Genomic DNA, 22870 nt, shown 5'->3' with positions numbered 1-22870 from the left:
CAGCAATTCACATACACGGATACACACACATATTGGAATTTGAGGTGTTTCTGTAAATATTAACTTCTGCATGCTGATTGGTCACTAGTGATAATGTTTGCTCACCGTCTCTTCTCGCCATACCGTCTTTGTCAGGATCCGTACCATACACACACCTGACGTGGTAACCTAGACTACTCCAGTGTGTTTGGCTAGAGAGGACCATCTTCCTCTAGCACACACAGAAGTCCTACAACCTCTGGATTCTGTGGGAATGGTTGGCTAAATGATGCATAATATTAAAACACAAGGCACCGTTTAGTCTCACTGACATACAGGTCCTTGCAAAAGTATTCATCCCCCTTGGCGTTTTTCCTATTTTGATGCATTACAACCTGTAATTTAAATAGATTTTTATTTGGATTTCATGTAATGGGCATACACAAAATATTCCAAATTGGTGAAGTGAAATGAAAAAAAATAACTTGTTTCAAAAAATTCAAAAAATAAATAACGGAAAAGTGGTGCATGCATATGTATTCACCCCCCTTTGCTATGAAGCCCCTAAATAAGATCTGGTGCAACCAATTACAGTTGAAGTCGGAAGTTTACATACACCTTAGCCAAATATATTTAAACTTAGTTTTTCACAATTCCTGACATTTAATCCTAGTAAAAATTCCCTGTCTTACTTTGCTTCGAAGTTAGATCTCCTCTCTTTCTACATTTCTAACAGATATTTTAATCTCTGTCACATGAAACCGCTCGCATGTGCAATGCCCTTTTGACAACAGTGTTTTCCCACAAATTGAATTATGGAACGAACATTCGCGCTAGTCTACTGCCTTGTACACATTGCGCACTTTTAATGCGAAGAAATAATAGTTTATCAACATTTTAATCTAAACGTTCTCATCTGTTGCATCAGACTCATTGCTTTTTAACGTTGTTTTTATGTAGCCTAGGCCTACTGGTTGGATGGATTTGGGATCTATCTTCCCACAACTGTCCCAGAGTCTGTTTGGAAGAGGCTATTTCTTTCTCGACAAGCTGACCAATAGAAGAGGTAGCCTAATCTTTTCTACTATAGTAGATTGACACAGGCTAGTAATTTTGCTGTTTGTTACTCCTCTTGTTGGCTGAGGAAAAGTAAATGTGGACAGTTATTATACAGTTGAAGTCGGAAGTTTACATACACCTTAGCCAAATACATTTAAACTCAGTTTTTTACAATTCCTGACATTTAATCCTAGTAAAAATTCCCCTGTTTTTGGTCAGTTATGATCACCACTTTATTTTAAGAATGTGAAATGTCAGAATAATAGTAGAGAGAATTATTTATTTCAGCTTTTATTTCTTTCATCACATTCCCAGTGGGTCAGAAGTTTACATACACTCAATTAGTATTTGGTAGCATTGCCTTTAAATTGTTTAACTTGGGTCAAACGTTTCGTGTAGCCTTCCACAAGCTTCCCACAATAAGTTGGGTGAATTTTGGCCCATTCCTCCTGACAGAGCTGAGTCAGGTTTGTAGGCCTCCTTGCTCGCACATGCTTTTTCAGTTCTGCCCACACATTTTCTATAGGATTCAGATCAGGGCTTTGTGATGGCCCCTCCAATACCTTGACTTTGTTGTCCTTAAGCCAGTTTGCCACAACTTTGAAGTATGCTTGGGGTCATTGTCAATTTTGAAGACCCATTTGCGACCAAGTTTTAACTTCCTGACTGATGTCTTAAGATGTTGCTTCAATATATCCACATAATTTTCCTTCCTCATGATACCATCTATTTTGTGAAGTGCACCAGTCCCTCCTGCAGCAAAGCACCCCCACAGCATGATGCTGCCACCCCCGTGCTTCACGGTTGGGATGGTGTTCTTCGGCTTGCAAGCAACCCCCTTTTTCCTCCAAACATAACGATGGCCAAACAGTTCTATTTTTGTTTCATCAGACCAGAGGATATTTCTCCAAAAAGTACGATCTTTGTCCCCATGTGCAGTTGCAAACCGTAGTCTGGCTTTTTTATGGCGGTTTTGGAGCAGTGGCTTCTTCCTTGCTGAGCGGCCTTTCAGGTTATGTCGATATAGGACTCGTTTTACTGTGGATATAGATACTTTTGTACCTGTTTCCTCCAGCATCTTCACAAGGTCCTTTGCTGTTGTTCTGGGATTGATTTGCACTTTTCGCACCAAAGTACGTTCATCTCTAGGAGACAGATCCGTCTCCTTCCTGAGCGGTATGATGGCTGCGTGGTCCCATGGTGTTTATACTTGCGCACTATTGTTTGTACAGATGAACGTGGTACCTTCAGGCATTTGGAAATTGCTCCCAATGATGAACCAGACTTGTGGAGGTCTACAATTAATTTTTCTGAGGTCTTGGCTGATTTCATTTGATTTTCCAATGATGTCCAGCAAAGATTTTCAAAACACATTTGTATGCATTTGACACAGAAATGTATCATGATGTCATTTCCTTGCAATTTCAAAGCAAAGGCTTTCAAATGAACACAACCATGAACCAATTGGTTAAACACAGCCACCAGGTGTGCACACACACTGGTGCTTATTTGTAGAGACACCAATCAGGTTTAAGCACTATAAAAAGGCAACAGATAAGTTCACCTGTCTTCAAAAAAAATGGACGGTGTCAGAGGAAGAGGGAGAGGAAGACCTGGAGGAGGGGTAGGACATGCTCAAAGAAGACAACCAAATCTGTGTAACGAAATTCGTGCTACAATTGTGGACCATGTAATAAACCACGGACTACCACTGAGGGAGGCTGGACTGAGAGTACAGCCTAACCTAAGCAGGTACACGGTGGCATCAATAGTTCGGACATTTCGTCAAGAGCACAGGTGAGAAACGTATCTTCTGTCAACAGAAAATCCATAGCTTACTGCATGTACTATATCAACAGTTTTGGTATCTATTCCTGTATCATTTTACAGTAAGCTACATGTATTTTGTTTGGCCAACATAGGATTGAACGTTGAGAACACCAAGGAGGGAGGGGCCCCATATTCACACAGGAGCAAGAGAGAGAGATCATTAACCTTGTTTTGGCCAATAATGCAATCAGACTTAGAGATATTCAAGCCCATATTGTCAATGATCACCAAATGTTCAATAATGTCCAACAGGTCTCTCTGTCCACAATAGCCCGTATCCTTAAAAAACATAAAGTTCTGATTAAACAACTATAAAGTGCCATTTGAAAGAAATTCAGACAGGGTGAAAGGCCTGCGGCGTGAATATGTGGTGGTACGTTTTGTTCACTGACTGTAGTATTGTGTACTGCACACACAACCTTTTTACTGTACATGTCATTTTACTGTATAGCAGTCCTACAGTAAATTGATCTACACAATGTGATCTTTTGCTGTATTTCAGAGAGTTTTGCAAATGGATGCGGAGGAAGTCCCGCATTAGTTTATATACATTGATGAGGCTGGATTTAACCTGACAACAGTGAGAAGAAGGGGAAGAAACATAATTGGCCACAGGGCTATTGTCAATGTACCAGGGCAACGTGGGGGTAACATTACCCTTTGTGCTGCCATTACACAGAATGAGGTCCTCCACCGCCATGCCAACTTGGGTCCCTTACAACACTGACCTCATTCTTACATCTTTAGACAGATTACACAATATTATCACAGCAGCAAACCAAAGGGACCAGATGCAATACATTGTCGTCTGGGACAATGTAGCTTTCCATCGTTCTGAACTGGTCCAAAACTGGTTTCATCAACACCCACAATTTACAGTTCAAAACCTTCCACCATACTCCCCCTTCCTAAACCCCATCGAGGAGTTATTCTCAGCATGGCGGTGGAAGGTTTATGATCTCCGGCCCTATGTCCAGATGGCCCTCATTCAAGCTATGGTGGAAGCATGTGATCAAATTGAAGCAGCATCCATACAAGGGTGGATTCGTCACTCCAAAATATTCTTCCCACGTTGCCTTGCAAATGAAAATATAGCCTGTGATGTTGACGAAGCCCTGTGGCCAGATCCAGCTAGGCGGAGAGATGTTTAGGTTGTTTTTCTTTTTTAGTCGGTACTGAACTGGATATGTAATTTATGTTACAGTATTACTGTAAGCTTACAGTACAATGGTACGTTCAGTAATACTGTATGAAAACTGGAAAATGTTTTGTTATGAATGTTTTGGTGAAATGTTCAGTATTGACTGACTTGAGTACATGAAAATAAATACATATTTTCATTAGTCTGCACAATTGGTGTCATGTGGTGTTGGTGAATTTATTTTTACACTTTCTCTGTGTAAATGCTAAAAGTGTTTTAGGTTGAGCACTGGAGTGTTTAACTGATTCAAACAGAATCAGACCATATGATGGTTGGGTTCATGTTATGACAACAAAATAAGGTTTTTATAAGACATTGTATAGTTTTGACAAAAGTGTTCCATTTTGCAAATTATCTGAGGTGTTGTGCTACTTTGGTGTAGTGTTGTGCTAATTGTGTGAAGGGGTTTGAAAAACCGGGCCCTGTTTTCAAAATTGTGCTTAAGCAATTGAAAAAAACTGTAAATCCATTATTAAATAATGGAAAGAATATAGCACCACAACAAACCTGCCAAGAGAGGGCCGCCCACCAAAACTCACGGACCAGGCAAGGAGGGCATTAATCAGAGAGGCAACAAAGAGACCAAAGATAACCCTGAAGGAGCTGCAAAGCTCCACAGCGGAGATTGGAGTATCTGTCCATAGGACCACTTTAAGCCATCCACTCCACAGAGCTGGGCTTTTACGGAAGAGTGGCCAGAAACAAGCCATTGCTTAAAGAAAAAAATAAGCAAACACGTTTGGTGTTCGGCAAAAGGCATGTGGGAGGCTCCCCAAACATATGGAAGAAGGTACTCTGGTCAGATGAGACTAACATTGAGCTTTTTGGCCATCAAGGAAAACACCATGTCTGGACAAACCCAACACCTCTCATCACCCCGAGAACACCATCCCCACAGTGAAGCATGGTGGTGGCAGCATCATGCTGTGGGGATGTTTTTCATCAGCAGGGACTGGAAAACTGGTCAGAATTGAATGAATGATGGATGGCGCTAAATACAGGGAAATTCTTGAAGGAAACCTTTTTCAGTCTTCCAGAGATTTGAGACTGTGACGGAGGTTAACCTTCCAGCAGGCCAAGCAACACTTGAGTGGTTTAAGGGGAAACATTGAAATGTCTTGGAATGGCCTAGTCAAAGCCCAGATCTCAATCTAATTGAGAATCTGTGGTATGACTTAAAGATTGCTGTACACCAGCAGAACCCGTCCAACTTGATGGAGATAGAGCAGTTTTTCCTTGAAGAATGGGCAAAAATCCCAGTGGCTAGATGTGCCAAGCTTATAGAGACATACTCCAACAGACTTGCAGCTGTAATGGGGGGTGAATAGTTATGCACGCTCAAGTTCTGTTTTTTTGTCTTATTTCACACCCAAAAAAAGTTTTTTGCATCTTCAAAATGGTAGACATGTTGTGTAAATCAAATGATACAAACCCCCAAAAAATCAATTTTAATTCCAGGTTGTTAGGCAGCAAAATAGGAAAAATGCCGGGGTGAATACTTTCGCAAGCCACAGTACTGTAGAGACAGCCCTTCTGTTGGGCAGCTCCTCTAGGTTCACCATGAGGGCAGATTCTTCCTCTTCAAGTCACTGGTCCTAATCTGTCAGTGTGTGAATCCAATCGGGCAAATACAAATGGCACCTAAACGAGGTGTCCATGACAACAACAGTGTAACCATGAAAACAGTGCAACCATAATTCTTTGAAGCCGATTCATCACCGCTTTCCATAGTGGTTGGGATTATTATTATTTTTTAAAGTGAGAGTATGTCGTTTTCAGCAGGAATTATAAAAATAATTTTTCTGAAACTTCAACAGGTTTTTGGTGTGGATTTCACTCTAGCTTTATGTATAAGGTGATTGGTTAAACTCAAACATTTTGACAGGTCTGATATTGAGATCTAGAAGCTGAAATAGTACAAGCCTCCAATCAAAGCGTACCGTAGTAAAACTGAGGAAGCTCCTCTTTAGACATAAGTGACCTTTGGCCTTTATGCAGAGAACACTTCAGTGGTAGAAACATTGACTTTCTATAGAAGGCAACCACTTCAGAGAACCTATTGTTTTGAGAATTATTTCACTTTTAGATTGACACGAAACGAACTAATATATATACTCAGTTTGACAAAACATCAAATGAAGAGACACACAGAGGGGACATAGCCTGGCTGAAACAGTAGAGCTCTCCATCTCTCCTTGTTTCTGCTCTCTTTCTGTTCTCTCTCTCATGTAGACATTCATCTTTGTGGTTTCAGTGATAGGACTGGTATGGTACTATGCTAGCACTCTCCGGCCATGCACGTACAGGTAGACACAAATATACTGAGTCCTCTGTAGACACGCTCACATACAGACATCTCCAAAGGGAACTAACTTTTAAGGTAGTGTTCTTTACAGGTTACTCTCTCCATCATCCCCCTCTCTCTGTCCATTGGGGGGGGTTTATGGTTACGGCCTTGTCAATCACAGTCCTCACTCCACCTCTTCAGCTCTGCCCCACTGGCTTCTGAGAGTTGCTCTGAGGCACCTGATAGGCTAAATCCTCAGTGGGCGTGGCCTGTCCTGTACTCTTGGGCGTGTCGTACATTGACTTCCCCGATTGCCCGCTGTCTGTTCGTGCGAGAAGGGAGGCGGGGCCACGGCCCATGAAGCTGGAGACTGTGGTTGGCTGGTTCAGTGCGGAGCTCCCTGATAGGTGGCTTGCAATGTCAATCATGATGGGCGTGGCGTACTCGACGCCGGAGGCGGGCAGGGGTTCAGCGTAGGCGTGGTAGATGTCTGTTGCCATGGGAGCATCGTACAGGTCAGGGTCCATGTAGCCAGGGTCATAGCCTTCCTCTGGCTTGAAGGTTGACCTCTGACCTAGTGATGTCACCACACCGCTGACCAGGGGCTGTGCATACTCTAATGGAAGAGATGAAGAGGGTGTGTTCCACATACAAACACTCAGTTCACACTGTGTGTGTCTGTGTATCCGTGTACATCGTGTGTGTGTGGCCGTATCCGAATACCCATACTTGCGATCTAAATAGTAGGCATTTTAAGTATGCAAAAATAGAAAGGTTTATAGTATGTGAAATTTCGAGGACGCTTTAAATGCCAGGACATTTTGGCCTTTCTTCTAGTAGAATTCGCTGCACACTTTTGAGGAAGAGAATAGTCTTCTCAGACTCACGTGTGTTTGACAATCAGCTGAGGAGATAAGGGGATGTGCTGTACCCAAGTCAACGAAAAGCAGGAATCAACACAATTGCGCATTAGATTACACATTCTCAGGAGACTTGTATGTTTATTTGTTGTTTACTGCGTTAGTTTTTACTAAACAGAACTTTCTAAATAGTATATAGTACAATTATTATACAGTATTTATTTTTAGTAAGTAGTAGGCATGACAAATTTGGGACCGCCTGTGTGTGTGTACCTGCAGGTTCAGTCTGTAGTCTGGGGGTGTTCCCTCTCACTCTGAGCCGGCCCACCTCACTGCTGCTGTAGCGGACTGACTCCTCCCCCTCCGCTATCTTGGACGGCAGGAACTGCTTCATACTCTTCCACCAGTCTGGACAGAGACACACACAATAAACATCTAAACACACACACACACACACACACACACACACACACACAGAGTGTTGTGTTTACCTGTACGGTCCCAGTGAGACAGGTCATAAGCTCCCTCTGAACTCTTCTTCCTGAGGAGAGAAGGAAATGTAACATGCTGACCACGCCGCGAGCGTTGCAAAATAAATGTACACATACATGTTACTCAATCATTGCATCCAAACTGCTCGCGGCATCAACGAGCATCTGCGTAGCCAGGCGCTAGACTAGAACATGGTTCTATTTGTGACGCTCGACGCGCTGCAAGTCCCGCCTCTCCCATCTCCTCATTGGTTTTTAGGAGCATATACCCACATGGGTGATTGAAAGATGAACTGAAGTCCACACTCCAGTCCAGTTGGTGGTAGTAATGCACCTTAAAGTTGGTTGCCAACCACAATATAAAGTCCACAGAAGAAGACTGAAGGAGGAGAGATTACTAGAAACTAACTAGGTTTCCCCTTTTGTGGATTAATTGTCAGAGTGGAGAACACACGGTTTTGTGACTCAATGGGTCAACATTCTACAAAGATCCAGAAAAAAAGGACCTTGTGCATTTCAGGTAAAATAACAACCCAATGTTTATATCCCAGGACAAATTAGCTAGCTAAATGTCCATGAATGTTTCATGTTTTTGACCTGTCCCCAAATTAATATACAGTGGGGGAAAAAAGTATTTAGTCAGCCACCAATTGTGCAAGTTCTCCCACTTAAAAAGATGAGAGAGGCCTGTAATTTTCATCATAGATACACGTCAACTATGACAGACAAAATGAGAAAAAAAATCCAGAAAATCACATTGTAGGATTTTTAATGAATTTATTTGCAAATTATGGTGGAAAATAAGTATTTGGTCAATAACAAAAGTTTCTCAATGCTTTGTTATATACCCTTTGTTGGCAATGACACAGGTCAAACGTTTTCTGTAAGTCTTCACAAGGTTTTCACACACTGTTGCTGGTATTTTGGCCCATTCCTCCATGCAGATCTCCTCTAGAGCAGTGATGTTTTGGGGGCTGTCGCTGGGCAACACAGACTTTCAACTCCCTCCAAAGATTTTCTATGGGGTTGAGATCTGGAGACTGGCTAGGTCACTCCAGGACCTTGAAATGCTTCTTACGAAGCCACTCCTTCGTTGCCCGGGCGGTGTGTTTGGGATCATTGTCATGCTGAAAGACCCAGCCACGTTTCATCTTCAATGCCATTGCTGATGGAAGGAGGTTTTCACTCAAAATCTCACGATACATGGCCCCATTCATTCTTTCCTTTACACGGATCAGTCGTCCTGGTCCCTTTGCAGAAAAACAGCCCCAAAGCATGATGTTTCCACCCCCATGCTTCACAGTAGGTATAGTGTTCTTTGGATGCAACTCAGCATTCTTTGTCCTCCAAACACGATGAGTTGAGTTTTTACCAAAAAGTTCTATTTTCGTTTCATCTGACCATATGACATTCTCCCAATCCTCTTCTGGATCATCCAAATGCACTCTAGCAAACTTCAGACGGGCCTGGACATGTACTGGCTTAAGCAGGGGGACACGTCTGGCACTGCAGGATTTGAGTCCCTGGCGGCGTAGTGGGTTACTGATGGTAGGCTTTGTTACTTTGGTCCCAGCTCTCTGCAGGTCATTCACTAGGTCCCCCGTGTGGTTCTGGGATTTTGCTCACCGTTCTTGTGATCATTTTGACCCCACGGGGTGAGATCTTGCGTGGAGCCCCAGATCGGGGGAGATTATCAGTGGTCTTGTATGTCTTCCATTTCCTAATAATTGCTCCCACAGTTGATTTCTTCAAACCAAGCTGCTTACCTATTGCAGATTCAGTCTTCCCAGCCTGGTGCAGGTCTACAATTTTGTTTCTGGTGTCCTTTGACAGCTCTTTTGGTCTTGGCCATAGTGGAGTTTGGAGTGTGACTGTTTGAGGTTGTGGACAGGTGTCTTTTATACTGATAACAAGTTCAAACAGATGCCATTAATACAGGTAACGAGTGGAGGACAGAGGAGCCTCTTAAAGAAGAAGTTACAGGTCTGTGAGAGCCAGAAATCTTGCTTGTTTGTAGGTGACCAAATACTTATTTTCCACCATAATTTGCAAATAAATTCATAAAAATCCTACAATGTGATTTTCTGGATTTTTTTTCCTCAAATTGTCTGTCATAGTTGACGTGTACCTATGATGAAAATTACAGGCCTCTCTCATCTTTTTAAGTGGGAGAACATGCACAATTGGTGGCTGACTAAATACTTTTTTTCCCCACTGTAGTTGGTTCAGAGTTCGTTTTGATACTTCAACCTGCGTGTCCTGATCGCGTCTGGTGTGATTGGACAAAATCAACATGAGCACAATGGCGCACGCACGTGCCCGGTCTAGTCAACATGTAAGTGTCATAGTTTGTTGGGAGCTACTGAGTGGATGTCTATTTAGTTGTTACTAGTTATAGTTCATCCTCACCTGTTCTTCCAGTGCCAGGCACAGACAATGGTCAAGATGAGGGCGGTCAGAATCATGACCAACACTGGCACCAACACTGTTGCCAACGCCACGTCTACGACCACAACACAACCAGTGTGAACCAACCACAATCAACAACACATCAACTAGACACTAACTCTTTTCCCTCTCTCCTCTTGCTCACCGTTGCTGGTGCGTGGAGGCATGGTGGTGTTTCTGATGTCGGGGGGTGTGGGTGGTCCGGCCGTACATTGGGGGGGTGTCCGTGGCCACTGGGGGAGGCCGAGGGGGGGTGGTATATCCGGGGCCTCGCTGTCCAATGGGAAAAGAGACAGAACGGTTAGGATCACTCTACTCCAATAGAGTAGACTAGTCTTTATTATGTATTTTGCGGCACGAGGTAAAACACAATGAACACATGATAATAAATATACACCAAATACAAATAGAAAACTAACAGTATACACAGCAATATATACACAGCTTGTTGAGGAAGATGATAGCAGCTGGGATGAAGGACAGTTTACACCTGTTAGTTTTAAACTTAGGGAGCCTTTATCTACGCTCTGAGGGAAGCATCGTAAATTCATCGAACAGGGGATGCTGGGAGTCCTTCAAAATGGATGGCTCCTTGCGTATTACTAGTGTCTGACACAGGTGAGAAATGTCAGTTAAGTTCATACCAATGATCCTGCTACTTAGTTTAACAATGTTACCCAGCCTGTTCTTACGCTTTAAGTTTATATTGCCAAAACAGCAGATCATATTGAATGTTAAAATGGATTCAATATACGATCTGTAAAAGATGGTCATCAGCATCCTATCCACCCTGAAACTGCTGTGTTTCCTCAGGAAGAACAGGCGCTGATTTCCCTTTGCACAGATAGCATCCACATTGGCCTCAATAGGATCCCTCAATACCAATAGCTACGTTGCCATCCAATGGCGAAGGTGCATAAAAATGTCGGAATTCAGATATGACGTCATTGTTTTAGCACTATCCAGAGTTTTTAAACTACAGCGCACGACATGGTTCAATGCACCTATAAATCAGCACAATCACATTTTGGCGATCACAATTGCCGGCGTCTTAGAGCTAAAATTGGGATGTATACTGTACTGATGACGATTTTAAAAAACAGTAACGGAGAGCAATATTCTAAAATCCGCATAAAGAAAATAGGCGCATTTTCAAATCGAATTTTATTTGTCACAGATTTTATTTATTTAGCAGATGTTATAGCGGGTGTAGCGAAATGCTTGTGCTTCTAGCTCCGACAGTGCAGTAATATCTAACAATTTCACTACATATACCCAATACACACAAAAAAGTAAGGAATGGGATTTAAGAATATATACATATACAGTGGGGAAAAAAAGTATTTAGTCAGCCACCAATTGTGCAAGTTCTCCCACTTAAAAAGATGAGAGAGGCCTGTAATTTTCATCATAGGTACACGTCAACTATGACAGACAAATTGAGAAAACAAAATCCAGAAAATCACATTGTAGGATTTTTTATGAATTTATTTGCAAATGATGGTGGAAAATAAGTATTTGGTCACCTACAAACAAGCAAGATTTCTGGCTCTCACAGACCTGTAACTTCTTATTTAAGAGGCTCCTCTGTCCTCCACTCATTGCCTGTATTAATGGCACCTGTTTGAACTTGTTATCAGTATAAAAGACACCTGTCCACAACCTCAAACAGTCACACTCCAAACTCCACTATGGCCAAGTCCAAAGAGCTGTTAACGGACACCAGAAACAAAATTGTAGACCTGCACCAGGCTGGGAAGACTGAATCTGCAATAGGTAAGCAGCTTGGTTTGAAGAAATCAACTGTGGGAGCAATTATTAGGAAATGGAAGACATACAAGACCACTGATAATCTCCCTCGATCTGGGGCTCCACGCAAGATCTCACCCCGTAGGGTCAAAATGATCACAAGAACGGTGAGCAAAAATCCCAGAACCACACGGGGGGACCTAGTGAATGACCTGCAGAGAGCTGGGACCAAAGTAACAAAGCCTACCATCAGTAACACACTACGCTGCCAGGGACTCAAATCCTGCAGTGGCAGACGATGTCCCCCTGCTTAAGCCAGTACATGTCCAGGTCCATCTGAAGTTTGCTAGAGTGCATTTGGATGATCCAGAAGAGGATTGGGAGAATGTCATATGGTCAGATGAAACCAAAATATAACTTTTTGGTAAAAAACTCAACTCGTCGTGTTTGGAGGACAAAGAATGCTGAGTTGCATCCAAAGAACACCATACCTACTGTGAAGCATGGGGGTGGAAACATCATGCTTTGGGGCTGTTTTTCTGCAAAGGGACCAGGACGACTGATCCGTGTAAAGGAAAGAATGAATGGGGCCATGTATCGTGAGATTTTGAGGAAAACCTCCTTCCATCAGCAAGGGCATTGAAGATGAAACGTGGCTGGGTCTTTCAGCATGACAATGATCCCAAACACACCGCCCTGGCAACGAAGGAGTGGCTTCGTAAGAAGCATTTCAAGGTCCTGAAGTGGCCTAGCCAGTCTCCAGATCTCAACCCCATAGAAAATCTTTGGAGGGAGTTGAAAGTCTGTGTTGCCCAGCGACAGCCCCAAAACATCACTGCTCTAGAGGAGATCTGCATGGAGGAATGGGCCAAAATACCAGCAACAGTGTGTGAAAACCTTGTGAAGACATACAGAAAACGTATGACCTGTGTCATTGCCAACAAAGGGTATATAACAAAGTATTGAGAAACTTTTGTTATTGACCAAATACTTATTTTCCACCATAATTTGCAAATAAATTCATTAAAAATCCTACAATGTGATTTTCTGGATTTTTTTTTCTCATTTTGTCTGTCATAGTTGACATGTACCTATGATGAAAATTACAGGCCTCTCTTATCTTTTTAAGTGGGAGAACTTGCACAATTGGTGGCTGACTAAATACTTTTTTTCCCCACTGTATGGACAAGCAATGACAGAGCGGCATGGACTAAGATACAGTAGAATATTATAGAATAGAATGCAGTATATACATATGAGATGAGTAGCGCAAGATATGTAAACATTATTAAAGTGACTAGTGTTCCATTCCTTAAAGTGGCCAGTGATTTCAATAGGCAGCCTTTTCCCACCAGTGGTGTGTTTCCTCCAAACTGACTTGTTGCAGATAAAGATCAGTGTGTGATGATGTAGTGCACACACTTAAGTTTTCATGTACCGAATAAAAATGTAAAGTTCAATGTGTTTCCATCGCATTTTCAACTCTAGCAATAGTTTTTCACAAAAGCTGTTGCGTTAAATAGCTACATGTGCCTACTCTGGTCTTGGTACATGCCCTCTAGCCAACAGCTCGTAGATACAGTGTGGGTAGGCTGTGAGGGTAGGCTAGTCTACATGATGCGAGTACTATGGATAAGAGCCAGAATATTCGTATTTGTCAAACAGCAGTCAAGCAGAGGGCTGTGGCGGTCACAACATTTCGTCAGCCGGTGATTGTCAACCAAATAACTGTCGGTCTCACGGTAATTGACCATTAATTAACATAAACACATTCAGCATCCCCTGGCTTCCACACACAGCCTACAAGCCATTTTAAAAAGTATAATAAATCCATTTAATATAGCCTACACCTTCACAATAAATCCATTATTTATTTTAGACAGGTCTAAAGAAGCATGATATGAAGAAAATGTAGTCTATTTCAGAAGAACAGAATAGCATACTCTGAGTTGTCCTTATGTTAGGTCCTGATGTGGCTATGCCAAATGGCTGTGGGCTACACTTGTTCATTTAGCAGACAAGATTTGCTTATTTTTACATTTTACATTTTAGTCATTTAGCAGACGCTCTTATCCAGAGCATGTATTTTTTTTTATTTTATTTTTATACTTGTAATTCCGTGACATTATTTTATATTATTGTATAGTATGAAGTATACAATTGAACAAAGAATAAAATATAAATATCTTCTCCAAACGATTTGAGGGAGTGTGCACATGTTGCTATTCTGTGTTGAGCGGTTAACAAAGAAATAGGTACTCCTACAGTTGATGTCAGAAGTTTACATACACCTTAGCCAAATACATTTAAACTCAGTTTTTCACAATTCCTGACATTTAATCCTAGTAAAAATTCCCTGTCTTAGGTCAGTTAGGATCACCACTTTATTTTAAGAATGTGAAATGTCAGAATAATAGTAGAGAGAATGATTTATTTCAGCTTTTATTTCTTTCATCACATTCCCAGTGGGTCAGAAGTTTACATACACTCAATTAGTATTTGGTAGCATTGCCTTTAAATTGTTTAACTTGGGTCAAACGTTTCAGGTAGCCTTCCACAAGCTTCCCACAATAAGTTGGGTGAATTTTGGCCCATTCCTCCTGACAGAGCTGGTGTACAGTGGGGGAAAAAAGTATTTAGTCAGCCACCAATTGTGCAAGTTCTCCCACTTAAAAAGATGAGAGAGGCCTGTAATTTTCATCATAGGTACACGTCAACTATGACAAACAAAATGAGAAAAAAAAATCCTGAAAATCACATTGTAGGATTTTTAATGAATTTATTTGCAAATTATGGTGGAAAATAAGTATTTGGTCAATAACAAAAGTTTCTCAATACTTTGTTATATACCCTTTGTTGGCAATGACACAGGTCAAACGCTTTTCTGTAAGTCTTCAAAAGGTTTTCACACACTGTTGCTGGTATTTTGGCCCATTCCTCCATGCAGATCTCCTCTAGAGCAGTGATGTTTTGGGGCTGTCGCTGGGCAACACAGACTTTCAACTCCCTCCAAAGATTTTCTATGGGGTTGAGATCTGAGACTGGCTAGGCCACTACAGGACCATGAAATGCTTCTACGAAGCCACTCCTTCGTTGCCCGGCGGTGTGTTTGGGATCATTGTCATGCTGAAAGACCCAGCCATGTTTCATCTTCAATGCCCTTGCTGATGGAAGGAGGTTTTCACTCAAAATCTCACGATACATGGCCGCATTCATTATTTCCTTTACACGGATCAGTCGTCCTGGTCCCTTTGCAGAAAAACAGCCCCAAAGCATGATGTTTCCACCCCCATGCTTCACAGTAGGTATGGTGTTCTTTGGATGCAACTCAGCATTCTTTGTCCTCCAAACACGACGAGTTGAGTTTTTACCAAAAAGTTTCAATTTTGGTTTCATCTGACCATATGACATTCTCCCAATCCTCTTCTGGATCATCCAAATGCACTCTAGCAAACTTCAGACGGGCCTGGACATGTACTGGCTTAAGCAGGGGGACACGTCTGGCACTGCACGATTTGAGTCCCTGGCGGTAGTGTGTTACTGATGGTAGGCTTTGTTACTTTGGTCCCAGCTCTCTGCAGGTCATTCACTAGGTCCCCCCCGTGTGGTTCTGGGATTTTTGCTCACCGTTCTTGTGATCATTTTGACCCCACGGGGTGAGATCTTGCGTGGAGCCCCAGATCGAGGGAGATTATCAGTGGTCTTGTATGTCTTCCATTTCCTAATAATTGCTCCCACAGTTGATTTCTTCAAACCAAGCTGCTTACCTATTGCAGATTCAGTCTTCCCAGCCTGGTGCAGGTCTACCATTTTGTTTCTGGTGTCCTTTGACAGCTCTTTGGTCTTGGCCATAGTGGAGTTTGGAGTGTGACTGTTTGAGGTTGTGGACAGGTGTCGTTTATACTGATAACAAGTTCAAGCAGGTGCCATTAATACAGGTAACGAGTGGAGGACAGAGGAGCCTCTTAAAGAAGAAGTTACAGGTCTGTGAGAGCCAGAAATCTTGCTTGTTTGTAGGTGACCAAATACTTATTTTCCAGCATAATTTGCAAATAAATTCATTAAAAATCCTACAATGTGATTTTCTGGATTTTTTCTCTCTCAATTTCTCTGTCATAGTTGACGTGTACCTATGATGAAAATTACAGGCCTCTCTCATCTTTTTAAGTGGGAGAACTTGCACAATTGGTGGCTGACTAAATACTTTTTTTACCCACTGTAGGCCTATGGGCTAGGCTACATGAGGTGTGCCACTATGATTCGAAAAAGTCGCATTGTTTCTTATGCTGGGCATCATTCACAAGTGATAATATATAATAAGTGATAGGCTAAAATTGTCCCCCATCAGACTATTCTTGATATAATCTTGTCTTTACATGTACTAAATAATATATGTGTGACATTTGTTTTGATTTAGAATGGACCATTATCATGCACCTATATCGAAACAGGGGCAGCGGGTAAAAATACATGTCATCTATGCACTTAAAATAGCGAATGGAGGACGCTTTTCCCCGTGGTTTATTTTCATGCCAGCCAGGTAGGCTATACTCCTGTTGTAAAGAGAAGCAGTGTGCTTAATATTAGGAAAGTTGAGAAGTAAATATAGTAGGCCTAGCCTATAGAAAGCTGATGGGATCCTCCTCTTTTTAATAGAGGCTATCACTCTGTTTTCTCACGCAATTGCATAGCTTATAGAAATGTTGCGCAACATGAGCTCAGGAAGTGTTTGATTAGATTTTCGAAAACATTTGCATTGATGTCAGAGTGATTAGAGGGACAATAGAGTGCTGAGTGCCAGGCAGTTAGCAAGTTTGGTAGGCTACTAATGACCAGCAGCAGCATCAGAGCTTGGAGAAGCCTAATTACCGTGACTAAACGGTCATGTGGAATTTGACTGCCTTCATGACTCGTGACCGCCAGTGTGGCGGTAATAAGGTCACTGCTACAGCCCTAGTCAAGCATCGATCATCATGTCACCAGAATAAGACACTCGATATTTATTGGAAAGGAGCATCAAGATCAGCATGCACTTTCACCACCCTGTGAAGTTCATAAGTGAGTCGTAGTGGGCGGACCACACACCATATCAATGCGTGACTCCAAGTTTATTTCGATATGATGGTTATTATATCAATATTTGTGCATAAAGGCATTTCCACCACCATTTCTCACATAATTCATTTTACAGACACAAAAAGATCCCACCATGTCGAACGAACAAATTAACTGTCGGCATTTATAAAATTGTACCGAAACTTCCGGCTCCTATCACAGCTGTCGTGAATTTTTTTCATAAGGTATGACTTTACTCGCATAAAAACTGTATGGAAACGTGGTTAGTGACACACAATGATAAAATAATTGAAATTCACTGATTGGCTACAAAGTCAAAACATCTGCATCTGATTGGCTGGTTTGGTTACCTTGATGGAACTGGCATCCGAGCAGCTCAAACTTGAGGGCAATTCGCTGGTGCCACTGGGTGGGGCTTATCCTCACATACCGCGCCTCGATTGGTGGGATGAAGTTATTGCGCACCTCCTGGTGATAATTGGTGTTCCCCTTGAAAAATCTATCAGGAAACACAAACAGAGACAGTCTTCTGTAGCAATAGCTAATGGGGATCTTAATAAAATAATAATAATACACTGAAGCTATGTTTCCAAATTATTTCTCATGTTATCTTGCCTGTGCCTACTGCCAACAGGCCTACTGTATTGTTAATTGTATGTATGGTGTATAACAAATGTTTGATTGCTGCCTTCTTGGGACAGGTCTCTCTTGTAAAATAGATGTTCAATCTCAATGGCATCACTAGTATAAGTAAGGGTAAAAAGCCCTGATTACAGAGCCTGACTAACACAAGGACTCAATCAATCTCCATCCATCTGACTGAGTCTGACTGACCACAGCACTTAACAACCACAGTCAGCTCTCATGTTTCCTGCCATAAACAACCACAATCAATCACTGTTGCCATAGAAACAAATGACTCCACCTTGCACTCCCCTCCTCTAGTCTAAAGAGGCTTTCTCTCTCCTTAAAAAGGTAATGAACAGTCAAATCAATTTCAATCGTTTTTCATGAAATTGGATATTTGAAGGAAACCAGATCAATGTATGATGACCTAAGTATGAAAAATGACTTGCTTCTACATTGATAAAGTTTAATCATAAAGTTACTGGTCCCTCCCCCCCATGTCAAACACTTGGATTCATTATTAAGGGGACGAGGTGACATCACCTTAACTCTAATTTTAATCCACCAATGTTAACATGATATTCTCTAACCTAATTTAAATAAGTACAGCCTTGTAATCACGTCGGAGAAGGCGTTTGCAAAGGGGCGTGATTTATATAGCTAGAAAGATACTCTACTGGTGCCTAAATGTAACTGTAGGGTGTCAGCAAATATAATTAAAAGCTTACCCTATTCATCTATGGCAAGATACTTATATGTTTCCCCTTTCATCTGTGTCTGGTGTTAGCTAGTTACTGGCTAGCTAGGGCTTCAGCCAGCATGGAACCAAAGGGGGGTAAGGGTCTTTCAAAACTCCCACGCATTTGTCAAGTCAACACATCCGTCAGTGCTGCTGTGAACCGCATCACAAGAGACATGCCAAATGGAACATGTATAAAATAAAAATTATATCATTGATGCAATTTCAATGTTGTTCCAGTTGCTTTGTGTATCACCAAATTAGCTTGAGATGATTTTACTGCAACACTGCTCACTGCATCCAAGTTGCTTGACATAGGCGTTGCAAAGATCTGTCAGTCAAGGTAAGCTCATGAATATAAGCTCCCCGCCCACTCTGCCTGTCTTTTCAAACTTCCTGGTAGTTAGCCATGAGAGAAAAAGTAGTTTTCAGAATGACTGTTCAGGACCTTTAAGGTTATTGATGAGAGGCATCACCTTGTCCTGAGTAGCATCTGCCTCCCGATAGACGTTCCAGTGCTGTCCGTCATTGCTGTAGAGGACCCGATAGGCTGACACGTAGAACTGGTACTCCAGGAGGGAGGAGCCTGTAGTGGTGATGCCTGTGATCCTCTGCTCCTTCTTCAGGTCCACCTGTATCCACTGCTGCTGGTTGCTGTGAGCCGACGCCCAGGGAAGCCTCGCCCCATTTAGGCGGGCCCCAGACGGGCTCCACTCGCTGGGTTGGCCAATCACGTCACTCCATTCCCACACCGAGGAAGCAAACAGCTGGGAGTCCCTAACAACGCCCGACTCTAGACCTAGTGTCCCATAGCAACCTGAGAGAGAGAGAAACTGTGAGTCTGTATTGAAGTGGGAGGACACATGGCTGTTTTAGGAGATTGTAGAAGTGATTGTGGTGGCAGGTGTAGTTGAAAAGTTTACAGAAGCATGTGTGGCTGTGGTGGTATCATGGTCTGTTTTTGTATTGTAGCTTATTGAACTCACCACTGGTCTTGAAAGTGAAGAGGCTGTTGGACAAGGGACCACTGGAGAGAGCGGGAGAGAGAGATAGACATAATGATGGAGAGAGATGGAAAGGGAAGAGAAAGCAGATGTATTCTCCCAGACAGACAGGTGTACTTACACAGTGGAGGAGACGTTGTTAGCCAGCGAGCCATCATAGTGAGGGATGCCCTTACTGTTGACCACACTGATCTGACCGCCCACAGAGTTAGACACCACACCTGCATGTATGGCTGCTAGACACACTGGAGACGACTGAGGGAGCGAGGAGAATGAGATATTGATTATGATCCATTCATGACTGTTTAGAAAATGTACATTTAGATGTATGGCCATCTTCATAAAATGACTGCTATGTCAATTGAATCCCTGCTGTTGCAGAGAGGGGGTTAGAACAGAGAGAGCGAGAGAGAGATAGAAAGAGAGAGATGATGAGAGGGGTAGATAAGAGAGTGACAGAGGTAGAGAGAAAGGAGAGAGAAGGATGCAGAGATAGAGGAAGGGAGCAGTGAGTCGGTGGTTGTGATTATTCCAGTGTCAGCTGAGAGGCCCAGTGAGGGACAGTAATGGGTTGTATAAGATTTTACAGTGAGATAGATCACAGAGGACAGCTCTCAGCCCCACAGATAACAGGAAATAAGTCAGCATGATGATGTTGTCACTTCCTGGCAGGGGGAACACTGAGTAGCATGAAGAAAAGAACGCTGATCCAAGGTCTGTTTCAAGCCTTTAGAAATGCATCCTTCCAGAGATATCGATCTATACTTCCTTCCTTAATTCCTTCCCTCCTGTCAATTAAAAGTTTGGATTGTTGAAACATTTCTCACTCATTCCTTATTTCCCTTTAGTATTCCCTTAGCTTTCCAGTAACTGACTCAGTAATTTACTGACATCATAAAATGGATCCATCCATGCATATATTAGCAAAACACACACACCAGTGAACACACATTTAGTGAGACCAGTTCCCAGCAGTGGCAGCTAGCTGGTTGAGTGAAGTGGGAAGTCGGATGGTTTTACACACACACACACACACACACACACACACACACACACACACACACACACGATAAAGACATACACACACACAAACAGACTTTAACCACATAGTCAAGGCACCCACAAGTACTGAACACTTGCCCTCTCAGCTCTAAAACATCCCAGTAACACACACCACATCCGAAGCAGCACCCCACCAAACCACTAACACAAACACACTGCACTGCTCCAAACCCAGCCACTCGGAGCACAGACCACTTACACACACACAATGCATGCACACAACAAACTCTCTCTCTCATTACAACACATCACACACCAATCCAAAGGGATGGTAGAACAGGTAGAACTAGAGAGGGACAAATTCAGACTGAGAAAGTTGACAGACTGAGAAAGTGTGACAGAGTAAAGGAGAAGAGCATTGATAGAGGGAATGGGTGAGGTGCACTGACCCCCCTGTGACTTAAGGTGTGGTCTAGAGGTCTTCACGGGTCCAAAAAGTTGGACTCGTTCTGAAATGAAACCGTGGCTTTCCTACCCGACCCGATATGCATAAATACATTTTCTAAAAAACAGAGACCCGTTCCAAATGGACCCGAGGACAGTCAGACCCGTTCCGAAAAGGACCGTGGAAAACAGACCCAAACAGACCCGTGCTGGTTCGGATCCAAGAGACCCGTTCAGATCCGTGGGTGTAGAAAGAGAGAGAGAGCGAGAGAAAGAAACCTCCAACTGGGTGCTGCCAGCGCCATCAACAAACATGCGATATTGGCCATGCGATATTATCCACAGTTACTTGTCCTTAAAAACTGCCAATAACAAATTACAAAAAAACGATTTGTTGTGTTTCGATGTGTAGCATATTCAACACTTTATAGTCTATTGTTTTATTGGTTTTTACCTTCCTAAAACAATAATTGTCTACAACACGGTTCAGCTGTCGGAGATTTGAGGGCTAAATGCATCAGGGCATTGCATGCATATAGGCACAGACCTAGGCTTCCACTGTGTGATATTCATATTTAAAAAATACATATTAAAGGAGACAAGCTTAGGCCTAGAGAGACCGAGAGAAAGATGGAGATACGCCATGTTCCCGACATCGACATGGATTTCTTTAAACTTGTCAGATAGGCTACTACTGCTACAGATATAGGCGTACAGAAGAAGGCTAATTCGTTAATTTTAGATCAGAATATATTTTATAAAGATAAGCATTATATTGTTAGATTAAAGGAGTAACTCTGGTAGGCCTAAAACATTCTTCCTCACCTCAAGTTCAACTCTCGGAGTCAGTAAAGTCTTTGTCGTCATTCAATGAGAGATTACTTGTTTTCATGCAATTTTTTTCATTGAGAAAAAACATCTTAGTTAGATGTAAAATACAGCGACTAAGATCTCCTCTGCAAAAACTTCAAAAGTAATGACAGATTTCTTGAGTTATCTTAGATTAATTATATTTGGAGGAAGTGTATACTGACTACAGCGTCTCAAAATGGACAAACAGTCCTATTGCCGCATTTTTTCTTGTTTTTCAAAGGAAGGTATTTTAAGGGAGTATGCGAGGACACTCATTCGGTTCACCTAGCCACAGCCGAACTGAAGCATGCGGACGCCTTTAATCCTCCACCCCCTCCCTCTCTACAGACGACTTTGTCACTTTGAAAAGAAGGTTGACGACATCCGCTCCTCTGACGACATTCACTCAGCCTATTGAGTCCACTGGTCCCACTCACACAGAACTACCCTACGCCTTGACCTCTTCCTCCCCTCTCTCTCCAGATGAAATCCTGCGACTAGTGAGGTCTAGCCGCCCTACAACCTGCCCGATCAAGCCCATCCCCTCCTCCCTTCTCCAGACCGTCTCCCATTCCTCACTTCCCTCATCAACTCATCCCTGACCACTGGCTGCGTCCCCGTCTTCAAAATGGCCCGAGTCGCTCCCCTCCTCAAGAAACCAACACCCGACCCCTCTGATGTCAAACACTACAGACCGGTATCCCTTCTTTCTTTTATTCCAAAACACTTGAGCATGCGGTCTCTGACCAACTCTCTGGTTATCTCTCTCAGAGTGCAAAGAACCTTGGCGTGATCCTGGACAACACCCTGTCGTTCTCGACAAACATCAAAGCATTGACTCGCTCCTGCAGGTTCATGCTCTACATCATCCGTAGAGTATGACCCCTACAGGATGCGGCGCAGGTCTTAATCCAGGCGCTTGTCATCTCCCATCTGGACTACTGCAACTCGCTGTTGGCTGGGCTCCCCACTTGTGAATCCTAAACCAACTACTTTATTGAGGAAAAGTGTAATAATAATAATAATATGCCATTTAGCAGACGCTTTTATCCAAAGCGACTTACAGTCATAGTGTACTTACTATGCCTGTGATATGTGGTTGTCCCACCTAGCTATCTTAAGATGAATGCACTAACTGTAAGTCGCTCTGGATAAGAGCGTCTGATAAATGGCTAACATTTAAAAATGTAATGGTTTGAGTGTGAGTATCATAGTACGCCTA

General features: G+C 42.5%; 1 protein-coding gene across 1 annotated transcript in view; it reads right to left on the bottom strand.

Moving 5' to 3' along the window:
* Window positions 1-5563: 5563 nt before the first annotated feature.
* LOC121536518 (discoidin, CUB and LCCL domain-containing protein 2-like) overlaps window positions 5564-22870 on the bottom strand; it is a 49173-nt gene continuing 31866 nt past the window's right edge. The window contains 11 exon segments of the mRNA XM_045206713.1: window positions 5564-6972; window positions 7490-7624; window positions 7708-7757; window positions 10117-10210; window positions 10301-10343; window positions 10345-10405; window positions 10407-10428; window positions 17331-17479; window positions 18818-19163; window positions 19333-19373; window positions 19472-19605. Coding sequence (XP_045062648.1) covers window positions 6554-6972; window positions 7490-7624; window positions 7708-7757; window positions 10117-10210; window positions 10301-10343; window positions 10345-10405; window positions 10407-10428; window positions 17331-17479; window positions 18818-19163; window positions 19333-19373; window positions 19472-19605 — 1494 coding nt within the window. The 3' untranslated portion in view covers window positions 5564-6553.

The sequence above is a fragment of the Coregonus clupeaformis genome, chromosome 23, assembly GCF_020615455.1.
Source record: "Coregonus clupeaformis isolate EN_2021a chromosome 23, ASM2061545v1, whole genome shotgun sequence".
NCBI lineage: Eukaryota > Metazoa > Chordata > Actinopteri > Salmoniformes > Salmonidae > Coregonus > Coregonus clupeaformis.
Note: the sequence above shows the minus strand (reverse complement) of the source record. Positions and strands in the feature narration are given on the sequence as shown.